General features: G+C 38.1%; 1 protein-coding gene across 1 annotated transcript; it reads left to right on the top strand.

The window, feature by feature from the left end:
* Positions 1 to 486: 486 nt before the first annotated feature.
* Positions 487 to 20,185, top strand: trip11 (thyroid hormone receptor interactor 11). Its single transcript, XM_026223535.1, has 22 exons — positions 487 to 1,050; positions 3,262 to 3,338; positions 3,792 to 3,902; positions 4,007 to 4,312; positions 4,403 to 4,474; positions 4,579 to 4,744; positions 4,898 to 5,236; positions 5,345 to 5,385; positions 5,595 to 5,690; positions 5,889 to 6,095; positions 6,214 to 8,949; positions 9,095 to 9,376; positions 9,817 to 9,957; positions 10,124 to 10,317; positions 11,646 to 11,809; positions 12,017 to 12,120; positions 12,221 to 12,320; positions 15,472 to 15,553; positions 15,672 to 15,786; positions 17,745 to 17,867; positions 17,952 to 18,090; positions 18,849 to 20,185. Exons 1-22 carry the CDS (start codon positions 912 to 914, stop codon positions 19,070 to 19,072), a joined length of 5,958 nt encoding a protein of 1,985 aa, XP_026079320.1. The 5' UTR covers positions 487 to 911; the 3' UTR covers positions 19,073 to 20,185.
* Positions 20,186 to 21,795: the final 1,610 nt, after the last annotated feature.

The following is a 21,795-nucleotide window of genomic DNA, read 5'->3' as shown; positions in this document are numbered from 1 at the left end:
TTTTTGATTGTCTCATGCTCACCAAGGCTGCATTTTATTTTATTTTAAAATACAGTAAAAACAGTAATATTGTGAAATATTTTTACAATAAAAATTACAGTTTTTCTTTGTTTAATGTATTTAAATGTAGTTATCCTTGTGTTGCAAAGCTATATTTTATATATTATATTTATATTTAAATCCAGTCTTCAGTGTCACTTGATCCTTCAGAAATCATTCTCATGCTGATATGGTGCTTGTTAAAAAGAGTTCTAGTGCATGTAATATACTTATAATATAAATATTGTAATAAAAAAGTCATTATATAATATATAAATTTTTTCATATTTGACACCCCCCCCCAAAAAAAAATAGATTATGGCATCAGAGATATAGACAAACTTGGCCAAAACAAAAGTAGGAGTGGTTTATCACATGAATGCAGGACTCTTTCTGTCCAGTGGAGTCGCTGTTAAGGCGTGGAAAGAGTGCGCTGGATTGTGTTGGTCCTCCACCGTCCCATGATCCATCTGTGCTGTCCACGTCTCCGCTGACGGATGATTAGTCCGGTTGTGATGGCCGCGGTCGAGCTGGCATTTAACCCGCGTTAAAAACACAGTGACCCAAACCAAACCCTCACCAGAAACACGCCTGTCCATACGTGGATATAAGCCGTCGACCAGGTCTTCGTGATTCCTGTGGATTTAACACGTTCAACCCGGCGTTTTGTCTTTGTTTATGTCATGAAGTTTTGAACCAGCTGGAATCCGGATCCGCCGCTGATTAATTATTATTACGTATATGAAAAACAAACCAGGGTAAAACGCTAGTTATTATTAATTATCTTGAGTACATGAAGCCCTCGCTCGCATTGTGTGTGTGTCTGAGAGGCCCGTGTCGGTGATTTAGGGTTAGATCCGGTTCGGCTAATCATGTCGTCTTGGCTGGGAGGGTTAGGCTCTGGCCTGGGTCAGAGTTTGGGTCAGGTCGGGGGAAGTTTGTCTTCTTTCACCGGCCAGATCTCTAATTTTACCAAAGATATTCTGCTGGAAAGCGCCGAGGAAGTGGGAGGTGAGTTGACAACAGTCAAGATCATTTCACTTTCCATACAGACATTTAGTACTTTTACAGTGTGTACAGTATTGTCAACTGTTTTGTTATATTATTGTCTATTATACATTTATATTTAGTGATCACAACTGTAGACTATACTGACTCTAGCTATGCTTCATTTGTATATTTCCAAATTAATCTCACTGTTTAATGTGCTAATTGTCTGATTGTTGAGATGTGACTATACTTTAGTAGTTTTTTTTAAGATGTGGTTTTGTTTACATTGGCATCTGGTCGAAGAAATAAGGAAAGTGCTCTCAAAAATGAAAATTAACACAAAAAACACAAAAGAAAATATTAGGGAAGTGGAGCCTCTATTCCATGTAATGAAAGTGAATAATGACAGAGCCTGTCATTCTGCCTATCTCCTTTTGAGAAGAAAGTCACACAAGTTTGGAAGAAACAAGATGTTAGGGTGTGTAAATGGCAGAGTTTTAATTTTTGGTTAAACTCTCGCTTTAGGATTTCCCTTGTAATTTTCTTCATATGTCATATGATGCTGAAGTAATTATAGTAAGACCGGGTAAGAGGTTTGTTTGCATACAGGTGCTGAATCCCTATTAGACATGTAGCTTCGGCTTTAGTTTAGGGACTTGACCTTAATCCAGAAAGTGCTGGATGTTTCTTTCTTTTATGAATGGTCACTTAATATTAAGCACTTTGGTGTGTATCTCTGCCTTGCTCCTTGTATCTGGCTCAGTAATTTTGCAAACACAGAAGTACAGTTTATTTATTTATTTATTTTTACTAACAATATGCCCCGTTTGACCGTTGGAGGAGTGGACAGACACACACAGAGCACAACGAGAACTTTGATCAGCAGCTTCCAACAAAGCAGACAGACCTTGAGTATATATATAAAGGTGGTGTCCGCTTTACCAAAAGGTATATTTGCTAACATTAGGTGTCATGCAAGCACTGAACAGCATTTAATAATAAAGGCTCAAAGGCTCATTGTAATATTATTTATTGTTAATTCTTGTTCATTCCTTGTACATTAAGTAATAATAATGTTAATATTTGTAATTTTAATTGTTAAAAATATATTAGTAGTTAGGCCTATATGTACAAATAACAATAAAGTAGATAAAAAAATATTGTTTATTGCTATTTCATGTCATCTATTGCATTAATTATTTTTAACATATATAAACTTATTGTAAATTGTTACAAGTGGTATATTGGCAATGATTTTAGGCTGGCTGTTTGGAAGTGGCAGGTGTGACACCTGGTAGGGGTTTGTCCTCTTCAACAGCAACAGAGACCCCCTACATGCAATGTGCCCTTGAGAAAGACAGAGCTTCAGATGGATTGTCACTATTATTGTTATAAGTTGATTTAGTTAAAGGCTTTAACTAGATAGACTGCAACAGTTTGAGCTTAAAATCTTGGTTTGTGTTCTGCTGAAGAAACAAAGTCACCTACATCTCGTATGCCCTGAGGGTGAGCAGATAAACATCAAATTTTCTTTTTTGGGCGAACTATCCCTTTAATGCCCAAATGTAGTGAGATAGTTTAGCTAACTGTGTTTAACCTCAGACCTGCTGCGGTTTGTGCTAGTTTTTCTCAAATCCATATTTTATGCATTAAATAATGAAAATAAGTTCATGTTTTCTTGTTTGCATACATGAGATTTGCAAGTGGGGTTGAAACACAGTATGCTTTGTGTGTAAATAACTCGTTTGGCATGTGAACCTGAAGTGTGTTGAAATAGAACCTTACTGTTTAGAGCTTGTGGACAAAAACTGTCAACGAAAAATAAGCTGTTACCTATAATTGTTGTTTTTTCACTCTCAGCTGTTTAGTTTATATTGTGTTTTTTAATAGCTTTAGTAATTTGCTTAGGTGTCTGTATTTATTTAAGTGTACTTGTTGGTTATAGATATGTAATATCTGCTGGGGCTATGCAGCTGCTAGGTTAAAATAACCGAACTTGATCCTCCTGCAGTGTTGGTAGCCTATTTAAAGGAACAGTCACCAAACAATTGAATAATGTGTCCTTTAAATGCGAATGTAGTACTAGGCCTTTGGTGGTTTAGTTTGATATTTTTACTTTCTATACACCTGTCAAGGATTGTTCATCTTTAACCTTCTCATTCAGTGCGGTCTTGTAGTTAGTCTGTGTTTTTTCTCTTTCAGAGACTTAGAAATGATGTTCCTTTCTTACAGATGCTGGCTCTGAGCTGCAGGTGTCCAGCTCTAGACTGCAAGAACTGGAGACTTTATATGCAACACAAAAATCAGAGGTGATTAATAGAGCAGAAAAAAGTATTAGTCTAATGCTGAAGATATTTCTCAATTCTGTCATGAGACCTTGACGGTGTGCTTGAAAATGAAGACATTTCTACTTTTTATTTGCACACATTGTTTTTTTTTTAAGCCTAATTATGCACCACAATTCAGTTAATTCAATTCAAGTTTATTTGTATAGCGCTTTTTACAATAGAAATCGTTACAAAGCAACTTTACAGAAAATTATGGGATGTAAATCCCGTGGCAAAACATAGAAACAAAATAGAGAAATCATAAGCATAGCTGCTGATCCAACAAAGTAAAATTAGTTTAACCCAAGCTAATGAATAAAAATGCACATTTGATCCGATTGATCAGTTAAAGGATGAATTGTTCAAAACATTTTGTCAGTGCATTGACATCTGCAATTAAATTTTTAAGATTGTATTTGCCTTTGTGTGGTTTAGTATGAGCGTTTGCGAAGAATAAACTCTGAGCTGGAGGAGAAGCTGGAGGCGGCAGAGATTCAGGTCAAACAGCAGTCAGTGGAATACAGAAGCCTCCTGCAACAGAAAGAGGTTTGGGCTCAAAAAAAGAATTGCACTTATCTAATTATAGTGGGAGAATTTCAAAAGTTTAGAATCATACTGATGATATTGTGTGTTTGTTTATTGTTGTAAAGGTGGAGATCAGTCACCTCAAGGCCCGTCAGAGCGGTCTGCAGGAGGAGGTTCAGAAACTCCAACATTCTGCTCAGGCTGCAGCCAGCTCATCCTCCTATGATGCTGCTGTACTAGCTGTTACCACTGCTGCCACTACCACTACTCCGTCTTCCTTTCTGCACCGCTCTACAGCTGTCCATCAAGGCTTCCATGGTGATGAGGTGGACCTCAGTGATGTCCTGTGGTCACAGCAGGAAATTAACCGTCTTTCCAATGAGGTGCATCGTCTTGAAGCTGAAGTGGCCCATTGGAGGAGAGTTGCTCAGGTCACTTTTAATTTTACAATTATAGAATGTGAGCTATAAGCTATAAACTAGATTATTTATTATATATTTGCTTATGTTTCAATTCATCAGGCATCCAAGCTACCGGGAGTTGATGGTAACGGAGACCAGGGTGAAGTTCTGAATATGCAAAGAATGATAAAGGTGAAAAACCTTTTCATCTGTAACAAAGAGTAGGTGCTTTCCTGTTGGCCAGTGCTTGGGATCTGGTTCTGTTTTTAAACCAACTGATGTTCTGACCCAATCAGGAGCTTAGAGAGGAAATGGCACGGGAGGTGGATGAGCACCAGCATGAACTGGCAGCATTGCAGGATGCCCAGAGGCAGAAAATGGCTGAAATCTCAAAACGCCACAGAGAGGAGCTGGCAGAGTATGAGGAGAGAATCGAGGAGCTTGAGGAGCAGCTTCAAAGTGGTGAGGAGAAACATTGATGGATATAAGAAATCAAAGTCAGGACATTTTTGAACTTTTTAAATCCAGATAACGTGTTCGGTTTTGTATTTGGTAGGTTTGAAAATAACAGTTGAATTTTGAGCACAATGCTGTGTTTATATCCCTCTTCTTCAGAAGGTGCAAGTGTTGTCCAAAAATCAACCACAGTACAGGACTCTGCCAAACTTCAAGAGTTGCAATCGACCATACAGTCTTTACAGGAGGAGGCAGAGCTTCAGCGCAAACAGCACAGAGATCTATTGGCCAGTTTTGAGGAGGCAGAGCGTCAGAAGGCCAAGCTAGAGAGGGAAAAGGAGGAGACTACAGCAGAAAATACAGAATTGTTGCAGAATTACAGTCGCCTTCAGAAGTCTGTAAACGAACTCCAGGCTCGAGTACAGGAACAGGAAGGGAAGTCTATGCTGAAAGCCCAGCATGACAATGAGATACAAACCTTGAAAAAAGCTCTGGCAGGTATAGAGAACACAAGAAAATGTGTATGATCGAATCATATGTTCTTGAATGGGGAAAATCTCTGATACTGCTCTCTCATATTTCTTATATATTTTTTTTTTATTTAAGGTGCAGAGAAAGAGATGGCTAGATTGAGGACTCTCAGTGAGGTAAATTTGCTAAAAACCTTACAATTTAGAAGTTGGTAGCCCAGTAATATTTAATGTTTTTATCCATGCTGAGGATTCAAATATAAAACAATTGATACAATGTTCAAAAGTAAGAAAGTATTTGGACTCTTTCTTGTTGCAAATAATGTAAGTGTGGGATGAGTGTCAAATACAAAAAATAAATAAATAAATGTTTTCATTTAATTCAGAGCAGTCCTACAGAAGTAGAACATGCTGAGATACTGGAGCTCAACACCATCATTGATACCATCAGGAAAGAGAAGGAAGAAGTGGAGAGAGAAAAGGTATGTGTATATTGACAATATTATGGTACACACTAATACCCGTTTCTTCCTGAACTTTCAAATAAAAAAAATCTTTGAATATGGGGCCATCAGTATTTCAGTAGCTTTTTGAAAGGACATTTGCATGTTATCATTTAAATGGAAATTTACACTTAACTTACATTAGTTTAATACCTTTTTTTTCTTTTTCTCCATTAGCTTGCATTAGTTGAGAGACTGACCCTGGCTGAGGAGAGACAGAAGGAAGGAGAGTCAGAAAGTGTTATGGAACTGTCACAGGAAGTTTCAGACCTAAAGAGTCAGCTAGTCCAACGGGAGCAAGCTCTAAAGCAAGCCCATCTTGATTTAGAGACACTCAGTGCTGAACTGGAGGAACTGGACCAGCAGAACCAAGAGGCCACACGGGTACTCTCTTTGAACCAGTGCATTAATTTTATTAGACAGAATACAATTATTGGATCTGTTTAATGTATTTAAAATTTGAGTCGATATACTTCATACTTAAACAGTTTTCTTTCTCAAGCATCTTATTGCAGTGAAGGACCAGCTGTCCCTGCAGAAAACCCAGGCTGATGCGGAAAAATCCTATCTTCAGTCAGATCTCAACTCCTCCCTTGACCAGAAACGTACTCTTCAACTGGAGCTGGAAGCTCAGGGGGAGAAGCTAAGTCAAAGTGCCTTCTCCTTGAATGAACTGCACATGGCAAAGCAGCAACTGGAATCTACAGTAAAAGAGTTGAGGGAAAAGTTGTGCAAGTCACAGGATCTGGGCAAAGAGCTGCGGCAGGAGTCCTCTGACCTCAAGAAGATGCTTCAGGAAAGAGAGACAGAACTTACTGAACTTCATGAGAAGATAAGTCATTCTGGAGAGCAGGGAAATGCATTAGAGGTACACAGGAAGGTACTTGAGACAAGGGATAAAGAGATCCAGGACTTGAGAATTCAGTTAGCAGAAGTAAAAACCTCCTACGAGAGGGCCGTTTCAGAGGATTTTGAATTGAAAATTGAAAACAGAAAGCTGAAAGAAGAGAGCACTCAGGCTTTAGAAAAGATTGACCGTTTGGAAAAGCAGATCCAAGATGGTCAAGCCTCTCTAAGCAGGATGTCCCTGGAGAAAGAGACCCGCATTGAAGCTTTGAAACTAGAGAAGACCCAGTTAGAATCTGAGCTAAGCCAGACTGAGAAGCGACTATCAGATCAGGCCAAACAGTATCAACAAACTGTCGACGACCTAACCAGAGCAAGCTCTCTGGATGCTTCTGCGCTACAGACCGAACACGAGAGAATGGTGAAACTGAATCAGGAAAAAGATCTCTCAATTGCAGAGCTCAAGCGTGAGATGGAGCAGATGGTCTCTGACCACAGAGACACCAGTGAGATGCTGGACATCACTGTGGCAGGCCAAAATCAACTCACTGAGCTTTTGCAGGAGAAGGATGCCTTTGCCGAAACCTTAAAAGCTCGAGCTGCAGAAGCACAACAGGAATTAGAGCGCAAGTTCTTGGGAGCAACTCATGAGTGCGACTCTCTAAGAAAGTCGGTGGAGGAGAAGGACAAACAGCTTGGAGCCATGAAGGAAGAAAATAGCCATCTAAAAGAAGAGATCGACCATCTGAGGGACCAGCAAAGCAGAGCGCCATTATTGTCAGAGCCACGGACACTGGACATTATCACAGAGCTTGAGACTGAAGTGGCCCAGCACAAAGCTTCCAGAGATCAACTTGAAGAAGAGGTCCAATCATTGAGAAAATTATCAGAGGAGCAGCAGGCTACAGCGTTGCAATCCCAGCGTTCTCTGCAGGTGCTACAGAGTGAACTTGAGCAAGCACGGACAAGACATGAACAAAGCTCACTCAATTACGAAAGACTCATCACTGCTAAGGATGAGGAGATTGTTCGGCTTCAATCAGAAGTGGAGGGCCTGAGCACACAAGGACAGAGTCAAATACAGTCCATAGAAATCCTACAGGAAGACAAGACCCAGTCGCTGAATGGCGAAAACGGTAACGAGAAACATGACCTTTCGAAGGTGGAGATTGAGAAGCTTGTGAAAGGCATCAAGGAGAAAGAGACTGAGATTAACCAGCTAAATGAGAAGAACCTGTCTCTTACCAAACAACTTGACCAGCTTGTGGTTTCTCAAAATGAGCTGGGAAAACTGTCGCAGATGGTGCTTCAAAAAGATCTAGAAATCCAGGCGCTCCACGCTCGAGTATCTGGTGGCCATGGTCAAGATGTGGTGTTCATGCAGCAGCAGTTGCAGGCGTATGCGGTGGAGCGTGAACAGGTGTTGGCCGTGCTCAACGAGAAGGCCAGAGAAAACAGCCAGCTGCGTTCAGACTACCATCGAATTATGGACATTGTTGCAGCCAAGGAAGCTGCCTTGTTGAAGCTCCAGCAAGAAAACCAGCGTCTCTCCACTATGAGCGACCCTTCAGGCAGTCAAGAGATGTTTCGAGAGACCATTCAGAACCTCTCCCGCATCATTCGTGAGAAGGATATTGAGATTGATGCCTTGACTCAGAAATGTCAGACCCTGGTCTCTGTCCTCCAGACATCTAGTGCAGGCGATTCTGTGAGTGGTGGCTCCGTGGGTGTTAGCAGCAACCAGTTTGAGGAGCTCCTACAAGAACGTGACACTCTCAAACAGCAAGTGAAGAAGATGGAGGAGTGGAAGCAGCAGGTGATCACGACTGTGAGGAACATGCAGCATGAATCTGCTCAGCTTCAAGAGGAGCTGCTCAAGCTGCAGGGACAGGTTTCTGCAGATAGTGACTGCAGCTCAAAGCTCTCGGTGGATTACTTCAGACTTATTCAGAGCTATGAGCAGAAAGAGAAAAAGTTGGGATTGTTAGGTCAAGAGTTGGCACAGGTGCAGCAGACCATCAGCCAGCTAAGTAGTACCAAAGACGTCCTGCTTGGGAAGCTTGGCAGTGTCAAGCAATCTCCAGAAGCTTCCGCTATGATGGCCACCCAGGCTTTTGCCCCTCCAAACCTGAAGGGGGCACCACCAGGCCAAGATGAGAACCTAGATCAGGAGTTGCAGTCAATGCAGATAATTTTAGCAGAGAAGGAGAGCATGATAAGAACTCTGCAGGAAAACAATCATCTCTTGTCGAATTCTGCATCACTGTCTGAAAGTGAGCAGAGAAGCCATGCAGAGGAGCTCAAGCAGGCCAGAGATAAGCAAGAATCACTACAGCGCTCCCTCAGAGAGAAAGATCTGCTCATTAAGACCAAGGGAGACCAACTTTCTCAGGTGACTTACAATTCTGATGTGTTGAATGGCTGGAAGGAGTAACATGTCAGTATTGAGATTTGAGGAAGAGAAGTTTGCACATAAAATTTGATATAAGCTTCAAAAAAATCTAACCTAATGTGATATTTTTTCTTGTACAAACTAGGTGAGTGAAAGTTTACGTAATCGTGAAAATGACAACGAGGTCTTGAAGCAGGCTGTGACAAATCTGAAGGAGCGTGCCCTTATCCTGGAACTCGATGTGAAGAAGTTAAAGGAGGAGAATGAAGCGATAGCAGCAAAAGCTCGTGAGAAAGAGACAGAGTTCCGTGCCCTGCAGGAAACCAACATGCAGGTGTCACTGCTGCTTCGGGAACGAGAGTTTCAGTTCAGTGCTGTAAATGAGAAGGCCACTGCCATGGAGAAGATGCTTAAAGATAAAGAGCAGGTTTGTCTGTTTGTGTTTTTTTTTTTTTTTTTTTAAATGTAAAAAAAAATTAATCAAAGAATTTCAGCATTGAAGACATAACGTTTTAAAATAATAAAAAATATTATTTTAAATTTGATGTAATGTTTCACAATATTACTGTTTTTACTGTATTTTTCATTAAATAAATGTAACCTAATTGAGCATAGGAGACTTCTTTCAAAAACAAAATTCTTGCTTATCATCCAGTTTTGAACAGTAGTAATTTTTTAATTTTATTTAAATATAATTATTATTATTATCATTTAATTCTCTCGTTCACCCACTCTCCAAAATAATTGCAGTGGGAACAATTCACATTTATAATGTTAATGCCACTGAAGGCATACAACTTGTTCTGGACTGTTCTAGTTCTATAGGTGTTGTGAAGTTGACCTATTCTGCCTTTGTCTGTGCTGCAGGGTAAGTCTGGTGAGCTGAACCAATTGTTGAATGAAGTTAAGTCCATGCAGGAGAAGGCAGTGTTGTTTCAGCAGGAAAGAGATCAAGTGATGATGGCTCTCAAACAAAAACAAATGGAGACGACTGCTCTTCAGAGTGAGGTAGCAAAGGCCAATATTAAATTGCTGTGCTTTATTGCCTTACTTAAAACATTGAAAACAATAACTCTTACCTTGTCCCAATTCAATTTAATACCCAGTTGCATCCATTAAAAATATTTTTTCATTTGGGAGAATTGCTGTACTTTCATGCACTTTCTGTCTATAGTTACAGCACACACGAGATAAAGAGCAGCGCCTGAAGCAGGAGGTGGAGCGTTTGCGCAATCACCTGTTAGAGATTGAGGATTCGTATACACGTGAGGCTTTGGCAGCTGAGGACAGAGAGGGAGAGCTGAGACGCAGAGTGGCTCTCCTGGAAGAAAGGTTAACATCTTCCTCCAGTGCTGTGGAGAGTGCAAGGTGGGTCTGTTTTAGTCTGTTGGTGTGATTGCTTGCTTAAAACAAGAATTTGCTGTTGGCGCCAATAGCCTCATTGGCAGAGCGCGACATATAGTGCCATTGTGCTTCAGGCATCCCGAGTTCAAGTCACGGCTTGTGGACCTTTCCGGATCCTATATCCACACCCCCCCTCCCATCTCCCATTTCTCTTCCATTATAAAGGCAAAAAATGCCAAAAACAACAATAGCATTTGCTTCCAGCATCCTTCTCCTAGCCTCACTATTCTCTTTTTATACTGTTATTTGTTTCCATCTCATATATGCTTATATAATTGGGGCTAAGCACCAAAGATGCAATTGCACCTATTACATCCATTAGTCATCTTTCCTCCTTCTCTCTCTAATCTTTTGTTGTTCTTGAGTCTTTAGACGTCTACTTCTGCTCTTGAACCTATGGCAGCCCATAGAGCCACTTGCAGGAAAGTTCTGAAATTGGACAAAGATAGAGGACTGTGTCAACATTAACCACAGCAAATCTGCAGTCTCGAACTCAAACCCTCTAGCACCACCAATAGTTCAAATTTGCACTGATGTCTAGGCTAATAACTTTTGAAACCACAAGTGCTAGAACCTTTAAATTATTCCTGAATTTCCCAGCTCATACTGAATCAGTCACACCATATAGCATCATTTTCTGTTTTCCTGCCGTTTTGTATGTTCCAAAAACCTCCCTTTTAGAGTTTTAGTTCTAGATGGTTTGTCTGGTTCTTACCATGCTTTGGCAGATCAAACAGTTTTATAATTACTTATCATAAAATGTTAATGGCATGATGCCAAACTGGATCGGAGGCTGTGTTTCTACAATGCTTTAGCACAGTGGTTCCCAACACTGCATATTTTTCATGTCTGCTTTCCCTGACAAACCAATTTGTGTTTGATTAAGGACACATGTAAAACATGCAGTGTTGGGGTGCCTCCACTGCCAGGATTGGGAACTACTACTTTGTGTCATTGTCACCCAACAACACTAACAACACCAGATCAGTTTGGTGACAGCACAACCTGTTGGTCAAAAGTAATTGGCCAATAAGCAGTTGTCACATTACAAGTAATTGTATCTATGGGTTTTCAACCATTTTGCTTAAAAACATCAACAAATATCTTTAGTTATCATTTTTTTCAAATGGTCTGATGCACTCATTTGTGCTTGGCCCACAGAAAGTTTTTCTTTCTGACATGGATACAAGAAATGGGAAAATATTGGGACATACTCATTGTATATTATAAGTATATATATTATTACTTATAGTGGTTTATCCTAACTAATGTCTCAAACTGTGTGTGTGTAGTCAGCAGGCTAGCCTGCAGGTGGAGTCTCTTCAGGAGCAGCTGAATGGTGTTGTCAGACAGAGAGATGAAGCTCTTATTCAGCTCCGTGCTTCTCAGGATCAGGTCAACCAGTATGCAGTGTCACTCTCTAACCTGCAGATGGTGCTAGAACAGTTTCAACAAGGCGAGTGCACACATTATTTGCTATTCCAGTATTATTGTGATTTATTAAGAGAAAAAGTATTTCTTGTACGGAATGAAGGCTATTAAAGTAATTACAAATGTAGATCGGAGTGTAATATTCAGATATTTATTTTTTAAAATGTTTGGATTAAGAGAGGAATCTGCAATAATTCTTGAATGATGGTGACATTTGTATCTCTCTTCACAGAAGAAAAAGCCATGTACTCAGCAGAACTGGAAAAACACAAGAGGGAGAAAGAAGAGTGGAGAACTAAAGCAGAAAATCTTCATGATCAGGCAGCTGCTTTGCAAGTCAGTCCTAACAGACTTATGTACAGACCTCTGTCCATTCTGCACCGTGTTTGACACTAGTATTTATGTTAATGTTCTGTGTTTGTGTGTGTAATCTTAGATAAATCTGGATGAAGCAAACGCAGCTCTAGAATCTGCCTCTCGCCTCACTGATCAGCTGGACCTCAAAGAGGAAGAGATAGAAGATCTGAAGAAACAAGGTAAGGCCAAATGTCACCAGGTGAATGACTGTTGAAATCAGAGCTTGAAAATCTTCCTAGAAATGATGGACAGTGGTTCTCAACGTTTTGATTTGAAGGCCTCCCATAGTGGCTAAGATAGGGGCTTTAGGTTGTAGTTCTAGGAATTGGCCAGCATGGTGGTGCCTAGAGGATAATTTCCCCAAATTGGGACATTTTCCTGGTTTAATTCGCACCGCCAGCAGGAACTCTGAAGTGGTTGAAAGCTACATCTTCATTTATTGCATTTTCAACCATCAACAACCGGTGAATGGAGATCGCTGTGATCGGAGCTGTTTTTGCTGTGTCGTGGGTTTCGTGATAACGGAGATGGAATGTAAATGCACAGTTACTCGATTAAAAAAGGGCATGAAAATGTGACTACCGTATTTTTCGGACTATAAATCGCACCTGATTATAAGTCGCATCAGTCCAAAAATACATCATGATGAGGAAAAAAACATATATAAGTCGCACTGGACTATAAGTCGCATTTATTTAGAACCAAGAGAAAACATTACCATCTACAGCCACGAGAGGGCGCTTCGAGAGGGATGTCTTCAGTGTAGACTACAGGAGCACTGAGCAACATAGAGCGCCCTCTCGTGGCTTCAGATGGTAATGTTTTCTCTTGGTTAAGGTCAAAGTAATTTTGATAAACGAGTTGTTGATGTATTACATTAATTAAAACCAATTTATTTTGGGATTTTATAGTCTGTGTGATTTCAATAAAGATAATAAATATTTAATGGAAAAATTATTAATTTACATCTTCATTTTTGTGTTGTTAGTATTTTAATAAGGTTTTGTCCCATTTGACGTTTGCTGACACACAATTCAAATAAATCAATCATAGCAGTACAAAGGATGGGTATCAGCATTTATTTCCTGATTCAGTTTGAGTCTGATTCAGAATCTCAGAATTTATTTTAATAAAGAAGGATGCAGAATACAGAAACACGAAATTCAAATTAAATGGCCCTTAGAGACTAATCAACCACAGAACAAAAACTAAAAAAAAACTAAGGCTGGGTCAGTTTGATTCTTGTAACTTATTTCATTCAGTTGGATTTAGAATGCATAATGATTTCATGTTGTGGTTATAGGTTAATAAAAAAAAAAAATATATATATATATATATATATATATATATATATATATATATATATATATATATATATATATATATATATAATATATATTAAAAAATGCATTCTATTTTGTAACTTTGCTAATTACCCTTATGAACCTGTGTTACACAGCACGTATCATATCCATTACAGTAGACCCAATCCCATAAAACACTAAAATACGCCACAAAAGTGTTTTGCGAAAAGACTAGCTCTCAAGCCGAGTTGTCTCACAACTCATGGCACATTATCTGAGATTTTCTCAGATTTGTAGTGCTGTAAACCATATGTCTGAAGAGAATCGTGAACGTCAATGGGACTAGGAACATCAGGAACCATTAAATTATATCTGACTCTTTAAGACTGTGCTTTATGTAGTGGTTTAAGTTTGATTCATATCAGTGCATACATTAAGAAACACACATGTTTGTGTTTGTAAGAGAGATGCAGAGAACAGCCAAGTCTCTAGATGGTATAGATATTTAGCATTCCTTCACATCTCCTCTCTGTCAGAGAGATAATATTTATGGCATGTCAGTAGCCAAATTATGTAGACAAAGATTCTCTTTTTCCATCCACACTGTCTTTCTATCTCACCTATCCCTTTCTTCTCTGTCCGTATCAAGCCCCAAATCAGCAATACGGTGCTGTTGGTCTGAGAGGGAGAGGAGGTTGAGAGATGAGTGTTGGGATTTTTACTGCATCTGTCAAAAACGACTGAAGAGACTGTAGACTGAATGGTTCATTTTTGCTTCGCAAAGCACAAGTGCAGCCGACAGACATTCCAGGGTGTTTAGCGCAGACAGGAACTCTCTCACCCTTTCTTATCGCTCCGCTCGTGTGGTCTCAGGAGGTACAGTCTCAGAGGAGAAGGGTTTTCAAGAGCCAAAAGGTCTGGACCAGCGAGGGGCGTTTGTGATAAAGGCATTTGGAGCACGTCATATTCTCACACTTCTTTGTTTTTACTCCATGAGACATTCCCAGACACACTGAACCCCATACCACCGTTTTTACTGTTTATGTTAAGCTGCAGACACACATACTTATTCTTTCAGTACAAACACTTGTTCTCTACTGTTTGCATTAATGCATAACAAAGTCATATACCACCTCCTGCTGAAAGCTCTGTCTGCATCTCACAAACACAGTATGTGCATGTAAAATTGGCTTTGTCTGGAAATAAAACCTACTTGCCAGTGGCTTGTGACTTTATAAGGAACTTCAGCATAATAATGTGCCTTTTTTTATTTTTTTTATTTTTTATATTATCGTCACAAAGGCTGCATTTATTTGATCAAATAATTACACTGAATACAGTAATATTGTGAAATATTATTAAAATTTCAAATAACCGCTTTGTATTTTAATATATTTTAAAAAGTAATTTATTTCTGTGATGGCAAAGCTGATTTTTTTACTAGCCATTACTACTAATTAAATCTTCAGTGTCACATGATCCTTCAGAAATCAGTCTAATATACTGATTTGGTGCTCAAAAAATATTTCTCATTATTATCAGTCTTAAAAAGCAGACATGATAGCCACGGTAGCCATGATACATTTTCAGGGTTTTATGTTAAACAGAAAGTTCAAAAGAACAGTATTTATTTGAAAAATCAATTTTATTGTAACATAAATATTTTTACGGTCTCTTTTGTACAATTGAATGCCTGTGCTTAACAAAAGTAATAATTTCTTTCTTTCTTGCAAAAAAAAAAAAAACAAGTTTTACTGACCCAAGATTTTGAATTGTAGTGTGTATATGTATAAAGTTCAGTTATTCAATTTCATTGCCAGAAATTAAAAATAATTGTGTTTAGGAAAAGTTTTTGGACCCTTAGACCATATCTGACAGAAGCCAGACAGACATAAGCAAATTAAATAGTTTTTTATTAATGTGTTGGTTTTATGAATTAGCCCATAAGTCTCGAGCCTAACTGTGACGGTAATGTATGGGAAAATACCACAAAATATTTAGACTTGTACCTGCGTGTACTTTGCAGTGGATGTGAGGCAGGAGATGTTGGAAGAGGCTCAGAGAAAACTGATGAACCTCCTGAACAGCACCGAAGGCAAAGTGGATAAGTGAGTCCAAAACACATCTGCACTGGAAACATATTTCATATATACATATGTAGATCCAAATATTTTCAAAAGGGTGTTCCTGTGAAATATCATCTAACATGATTTACTTCTGACACAGGGTTCTGATGAAGAATCTTTACCTGGGCTATTTTCATACCCCCCGAAACAAGCGCTCTGAGGTGCTGAGGCTTATGGGTAATGTGCTTGGGTTGGACCGAGATGAGGTGTCCGAGGTGGGTCAGCGCTCTCTGCTTCTCAAACTGTGGATTTGTCTTAATCCTCCCTTTTGAACTGACTTTTTAAATTCAAGTATTCCTCTTCGCAAATGTGCATGTGCCTGCATATATTTACATCACCAGATATTGTCAAGTCCAATTTTTCAGAGAGAAGGAGCAGCCATTCACCATTCAGGAATTCCTCCTGCTTTTCATCACTCTCAAATGTGGCTCTGCTCCAGTTATTGTCTCACCCTTGAAACGTGACAGTTAAACGTGTGGGTTTAATATTTGACCTCCTGACTCCTTATGTTCGGTTCTCTAACTAAATTTTTTTTCCCCCAATTATCTCTGTTTGATGTCAGCGTGAAGGTTTTTATCAGATTTTTCCACTCATCTTACCTCATGTGTTTAATTTGGCACAAACCTCAAGCTGCCCACCCTGGTCTTGTTGAAAAAAGTCTTTTCGGTTTGAGACCTTTGAAGGATGGTTTCGAGTTGCATTCGGTCCTCGCTGGTAATCTGGGTATAGAGGTTTCTGGTCTTGTTAGGACAGCGTGCATTAGTCGTCACATCAGCATCCCCGGAAACTCTGCACACATATGACTGCATTCATTTGGCAGACTGACTAATAGAGCTGATTTGTTTTCTGTTCGAACTGCTGTTATTCCGTTTTGATCCTGGCGGGGCTGATTTTCTCAATAACAGGAACAGATCAGTTCTGACGATAAAGCAGGATGTGGCTTAATTTCTTTCTTTTTTTTTTTTCTTGGAAAAGCCATAATCATTTTAGCTATTGTCCTCGAAGGGTCAAAATCTGTGTGGGGTTTTTCCTTTTTCAACAAATTGTGCTCCAGTTGTTCGCAACCCATTTTACTTCCATAATGTGTTTTATTTCCAAGTAAAGCTGGATATTCAGTGATGGACAAATGGGAATTAATTTGACTGTGAAACGTGGGCGTTACATACCAGAATGGGAATGCAAGTTTGCTTAAACTTTAATTAGCTATTTGGCTATTGGATAACATTATTTAATATCCTGAGCAGCCTAAGTGACATGGACATTTATTTCAGAGAGAGTATTATTTTTAGTTTTAGCATGCATAATAAATTGTTCACAGTAGGACCAGAAAAGGGCATAAACAAAATCATTAGTTATTAACATAAGACAACACAACCTTATAGAATTTAATACATACCCTCACACCTGCATACATTTTGTTTTTCATTAAAATAGTTTTTAATATATTTCATTAGTATGCTCGTATATTCAAATTTTGTCATAAAAACATGTTTCAAGTCCAATCCTGATGGTTCTTATTACAGATGACAGATAGAAATAAGGGATTGATAAAGCATGCAAACAATATGAGACACAGACATCACAGCAGGCAGAAATCAGCAGTTAGAGACTTCAAGAGACAAAGAATGAATTAGATGACGGGCTCATGCCAACCTTACCCCAAAACCATTTCCTTACCCACAATTCCATAGAAGTAGACTGGAGTCTGGCAGGAGAGACTCCCAACTATTCAGCGAGTTGTGAGCAGAATTACCCAACAGCCCCCAGAAAAGAAAGAGGGAGAGAAGGAAAGTAAATATGAGTGTGTGTGTTTCTGGGTCACACAATCCACTTTCCATTTCAACCCATATTTTCTTTTTCCACTCCATACCTTTTTCATTTTTTTTCATGCTGCACATTAGGTTTTCCACTCAAGATCTCTGTGTTTACAACTAAAAATAATCCCAGTCTGCCTTTTTTGGTTGAAAAGTCTGATTCAGTGGTTTTATTTCAAAGGTTGCATTCATTTGCTCTGGTCTGAGTGCTTTGAGGACAGGGACATTTTTGTAGCAGTACCTCTTTGAACTTTACACAGTTATGTTGGGATTTTTACACGCACAACCAAAGACCACACACACACAAACATTCCCTCTGACCTACTGTCCTACTGACTTACTGGTCTCTATTTCTGCAGTTGTTACAGGAAGAAGGCAAGAGCGGGATGACCGGATGGGTCTCGAGTTGGCTGGGAGGCAGAGCTGTTCAGAGTGTACCCAACACTCCCCAAAGGCCTACCCATGCACAGAACCTTAATTCGGTAGGCATGCATAGAAATGCATGAAAATACACATATTATTATACACATGCATCTTCCTCTTACACTAATGTTTGTGTTTTAAAGTCCTTCTCTGAGATGTTTGTGAAGTTCCTGGAGGTGGAGTCTACTCCTGCCCTTCCTGCCCCTAAATTACCTGTTTATGACATCAAGCCACTGAGTGCGCCCCCACCTGGCCGGAGTACTGCAAGCACACCTGCATCAGGTATAATGTCTCACAAAACCTAGGAATAAATTGTTAGCATATTATTTATTTTTTTATTATTATTATTGTTATTAGCCCATATTAGTTTTTTTATTTTATTTGACTGAACTTTACAAAATAATAGTTTTTTTTGTTATTAGTCTAATAACTAAATTAGTTATATATTTATTTGTATCACTGTTTAATTAAATGCATAGTGCATCTAAAGATAAATAGTTTGCAATAAAAAAAAGATTAAACATTTAATTCAAAATAATTATATTATTATTTATAATATTATACAAATATTTTATTTTTATTTTGCCAAAATGGTATAAAATTTTATATGAAATATTTGTTATTTATCAGCTATAAAATTCAAAATGATTTTCAATTTATCATTACTGGCCAAAATTTTAATATTGGTGCGTCCAGGATTAAAAAGAAAAAACCTTTACATTTTATAGGTCAGGCCTATTCATACCAGGGATGTTAACCAAAAAGTTATAATAATTGTTCTTGTTCTTTAAAAATGTGGAAGTCCACTACACAGGTTTTATGATAATAACACAGAGGGAGAATATCGTTGGAATGGCTTTCAGAACAAATGTTTTCCTCCTGATAAACGATGCACACATTGCCAACCAATTAAGATCCATCTGGTTTTAGATTTTACGTTTTGCGATTCATTGTTGGTCTGAACACATCTATAGTTATTATCATAACTATCTTTCTTGGTAGAAACTGGTCTTGTATTTCTATGATCTGTGTTCTTTCAGGTGTTTCAGGCCCAGGTAAGCGCACTGGGGATTCAAACCCCTTCCTGGCACCCCGGTCTGCAGCCGTGCCTCTCCTCAATCCCGCAGGTGCAGGCAGCACTGCAGGTGTGGGGGGCCACCTGCTTATGAAGCCCATCTCAGACGCCCTGCCCAGCTTTACACCTGTACCTGTGTCGGCAGAGGCCAGCGGTGGAGCTGTGCTCAAAGATTTGCTCAAGCAGTGATATCAGCCACCTGTACTGCCACTCAAAGCACTTTAGCTTAACAGGACACTACACTACCAGAACACTGGGCCATGCCATGAATTCAAATATTTAATAAAATGTCTGATTCCCATCGGAATAAAAGAAAGATAAAGCATCTAAGGGCTGCCGTACTTGTTCAATTTGACTAAACTGAGGCCTAAGTTTGACAGAACTGAATTCTGTTTGCAAGCTGGGGAAGATTACATTATCGAATAGTCTTATGACCTTCTCCCAACATTTATTTAATGTCGTGCAAACATTCAGCTTGTTATTTTTAGACAGAGAGGTGTTTAATGTTTTTTTCTAGTGTGTTGAGAGACTGTCTGATGCTGTCTGGCATCCACTACACAAATGGATTTATTAAACCTTTTCCACTTCTGCAAAAACGCTACACAGATAGTCTTTCAGAATCCTCCCATTTTAAAGGAATTGTTGGTACGCATGGTATAGCAGGCACAAAAGCAGTTAATCAAGAAGTGACACGTGATCTTGGATTTAGACTGCTGCTCATGCTCCCATGCTATGTTATATATTTGTACATCAATCATATTTTTCACTGTTTATGCAGTGGGCATAAGAAAAATGTATCTGCAATATTCAGACCTTTTTAAGGTAGAAAGAAACATTATGTATATATAGTTTGGAAAACATGCAGACAAAGGAAAATGAAACTGCAAATTAAGTGTAAAAATGTTTTTAAAATTGTTTAATGAACAAATAATAAACCTATGTTATAATAAACATTAGTTTATTAACACAGGACTCCTAATTCAGTGGGTTTCTGCCAAATATTAAAAAATGCCATATGAAGGCCTAATATGAAGAATTGTTTTTTGTTGGTTTTATATTTCTTTTCTTTTTTTTTTTGAGAAAATGGCCTTAGTAATTATCTTTTTGGTTACTATATCTTTCATAAAAGTTGGGTGCACTTAAATATTTAGATTTAGGATACATTTATACATTTTAGGGTATATATTTTGCGCTGATGTTTATTTAAAGTTGGTCAATCTTTTTTAAATTTGAAAGACTGCTCATGAAAGTGGTAGTCAACAACAGTGTTTCTCTTTTCTGCTGAATAAACTATTCTATGTATATTTGCATTTTCGCTTTTATTTATTTTAGAGCATTTTTTATATGAAGTTATTACAGTTCACTTTTGTTTTTATTTAGAAATAGGGCTCTTAATGATAACTATGCAAAGGAACTCCTGCTGCTCGGTAATTAATAAGTAAATCTAATCCTTAAATTGTGCAGTACTTTTCCATATACAAGACTTATATAAGGAAACATTGCATTTGTTGATCTTTTGCATCTGTGTTTTCTTTTTTCCCCTGCAGACTGTATAATCACAAAGCTGTAATTTAAAAGTGCTTATGGAGGCAGTGGTCTAGAGCATTATCAGACCAGATTAACCTCAAAAGGGAATGTCCGTCTTTCCCAATATGTCTCTAGGGAAAACCCTGTCTGGAATTCCAATTGTAGTGTAACCATGTCTAATCTGGTGTATAGATTCTTGAAACATTTAACCAGTTTAAATTAGGGCTGTGCGATACTGAAAAAAAATGCTATATACGATAACTCAAATAATGAGATATGTGATACGATAATGCTTGTGATACTCATAATGTCATATGCTCAGATGAAACGGTTTTACTCCGCTGTTGCTGAGTCAGTTCTGTGAACTTCTAGAACCATCTTGTCATACATGTATATATGTATGTATATATGTATATATATATATATATATACATATATATATATATATATATATATATATATATATACAAATACACACAGTGTTGTGAAATTACTCTATTAACTAGTTACTAATTATGTCTTCAACAGTATAATTAGATTACTGTACTAATTACTCAAACAAATTGCATTACATAATTTTGCGCGCACACACACACACACACACACACAAAACTCTTTGCAATACTATTGCATTAATAATTACTTTCTAAAGCCCTATCATCCTCGACCAGTTGGACAATAGGAGGATTGTATTTCTTTTAAATAAATAAATTTGCGTACTTGAACTAACCAAAATATTTGAAGGGAGATAGTTACATTTAAAACCATAACATGAGAGATTCCATTTGGATGTAAACTATTGTTTTATATAGAATTGAGCTGTTTATACACTGTAATTAAATTACTTAAAATGAAAAGTAATCCCCTAGTTTACTTTTTCAAGGGGAAAGTAATTAAATTACAGCAATTAATTACTTCGTAATGCATTATACCCAAAACTGTATATGTGTGTGTGTGTGTGTGTGCGTGCATACAGTGGCATACAAAAGTTTAGGAACCCCTTGCAGAATCTGTGAAAATGTGAATAACTTTCACAAAATAAGTAATTTTTTATTTAGTAGTACTGTGTAAGATATTTTACATAAAAGATGTTTACATATAGTCCATAAGACAAAACAAAATGGAAAATATTAAAATAACCTCATTGAAATGTTTGGCAACCCTTGGTTCTTAATGTGGTTTCCTGGATGACCATGACTTTTTTTTTTTTTTTTTTTTTTTTGCTTTGTGATGGTTGTTCATGAGTTCCTTGTTTGTTCTGAAAATTTCAGCTGAGCTTTGTTCTTCAGAAAAATCCTGCAGGTCCTGCAGATTCTTCAATTTTCCAGCATCTTTCGCATATTCGAACCCTTTCCAGCAGTGGCTGTATGATTTTTAGATCCATC

This window comes from Carassius auratus, chromosome 38 (assembly GCF_003368295.1).
Source record: "Carassius auratus strain Wakin chromosome 38, ASM336829v1, whole genome shotgun sequence".
Taxonomy (NCBI): domain Eukaryota; kingdom Metazoa; phylum Chordata; class Actinopteri; order Cypriniformes; family Cyprinidae; genus Carassius; species Carassius auratus.
Note: the sequence above shows the minus strand (reverse complement) of the source record. Positions and strands in the feature narration are given on the sequence as shown.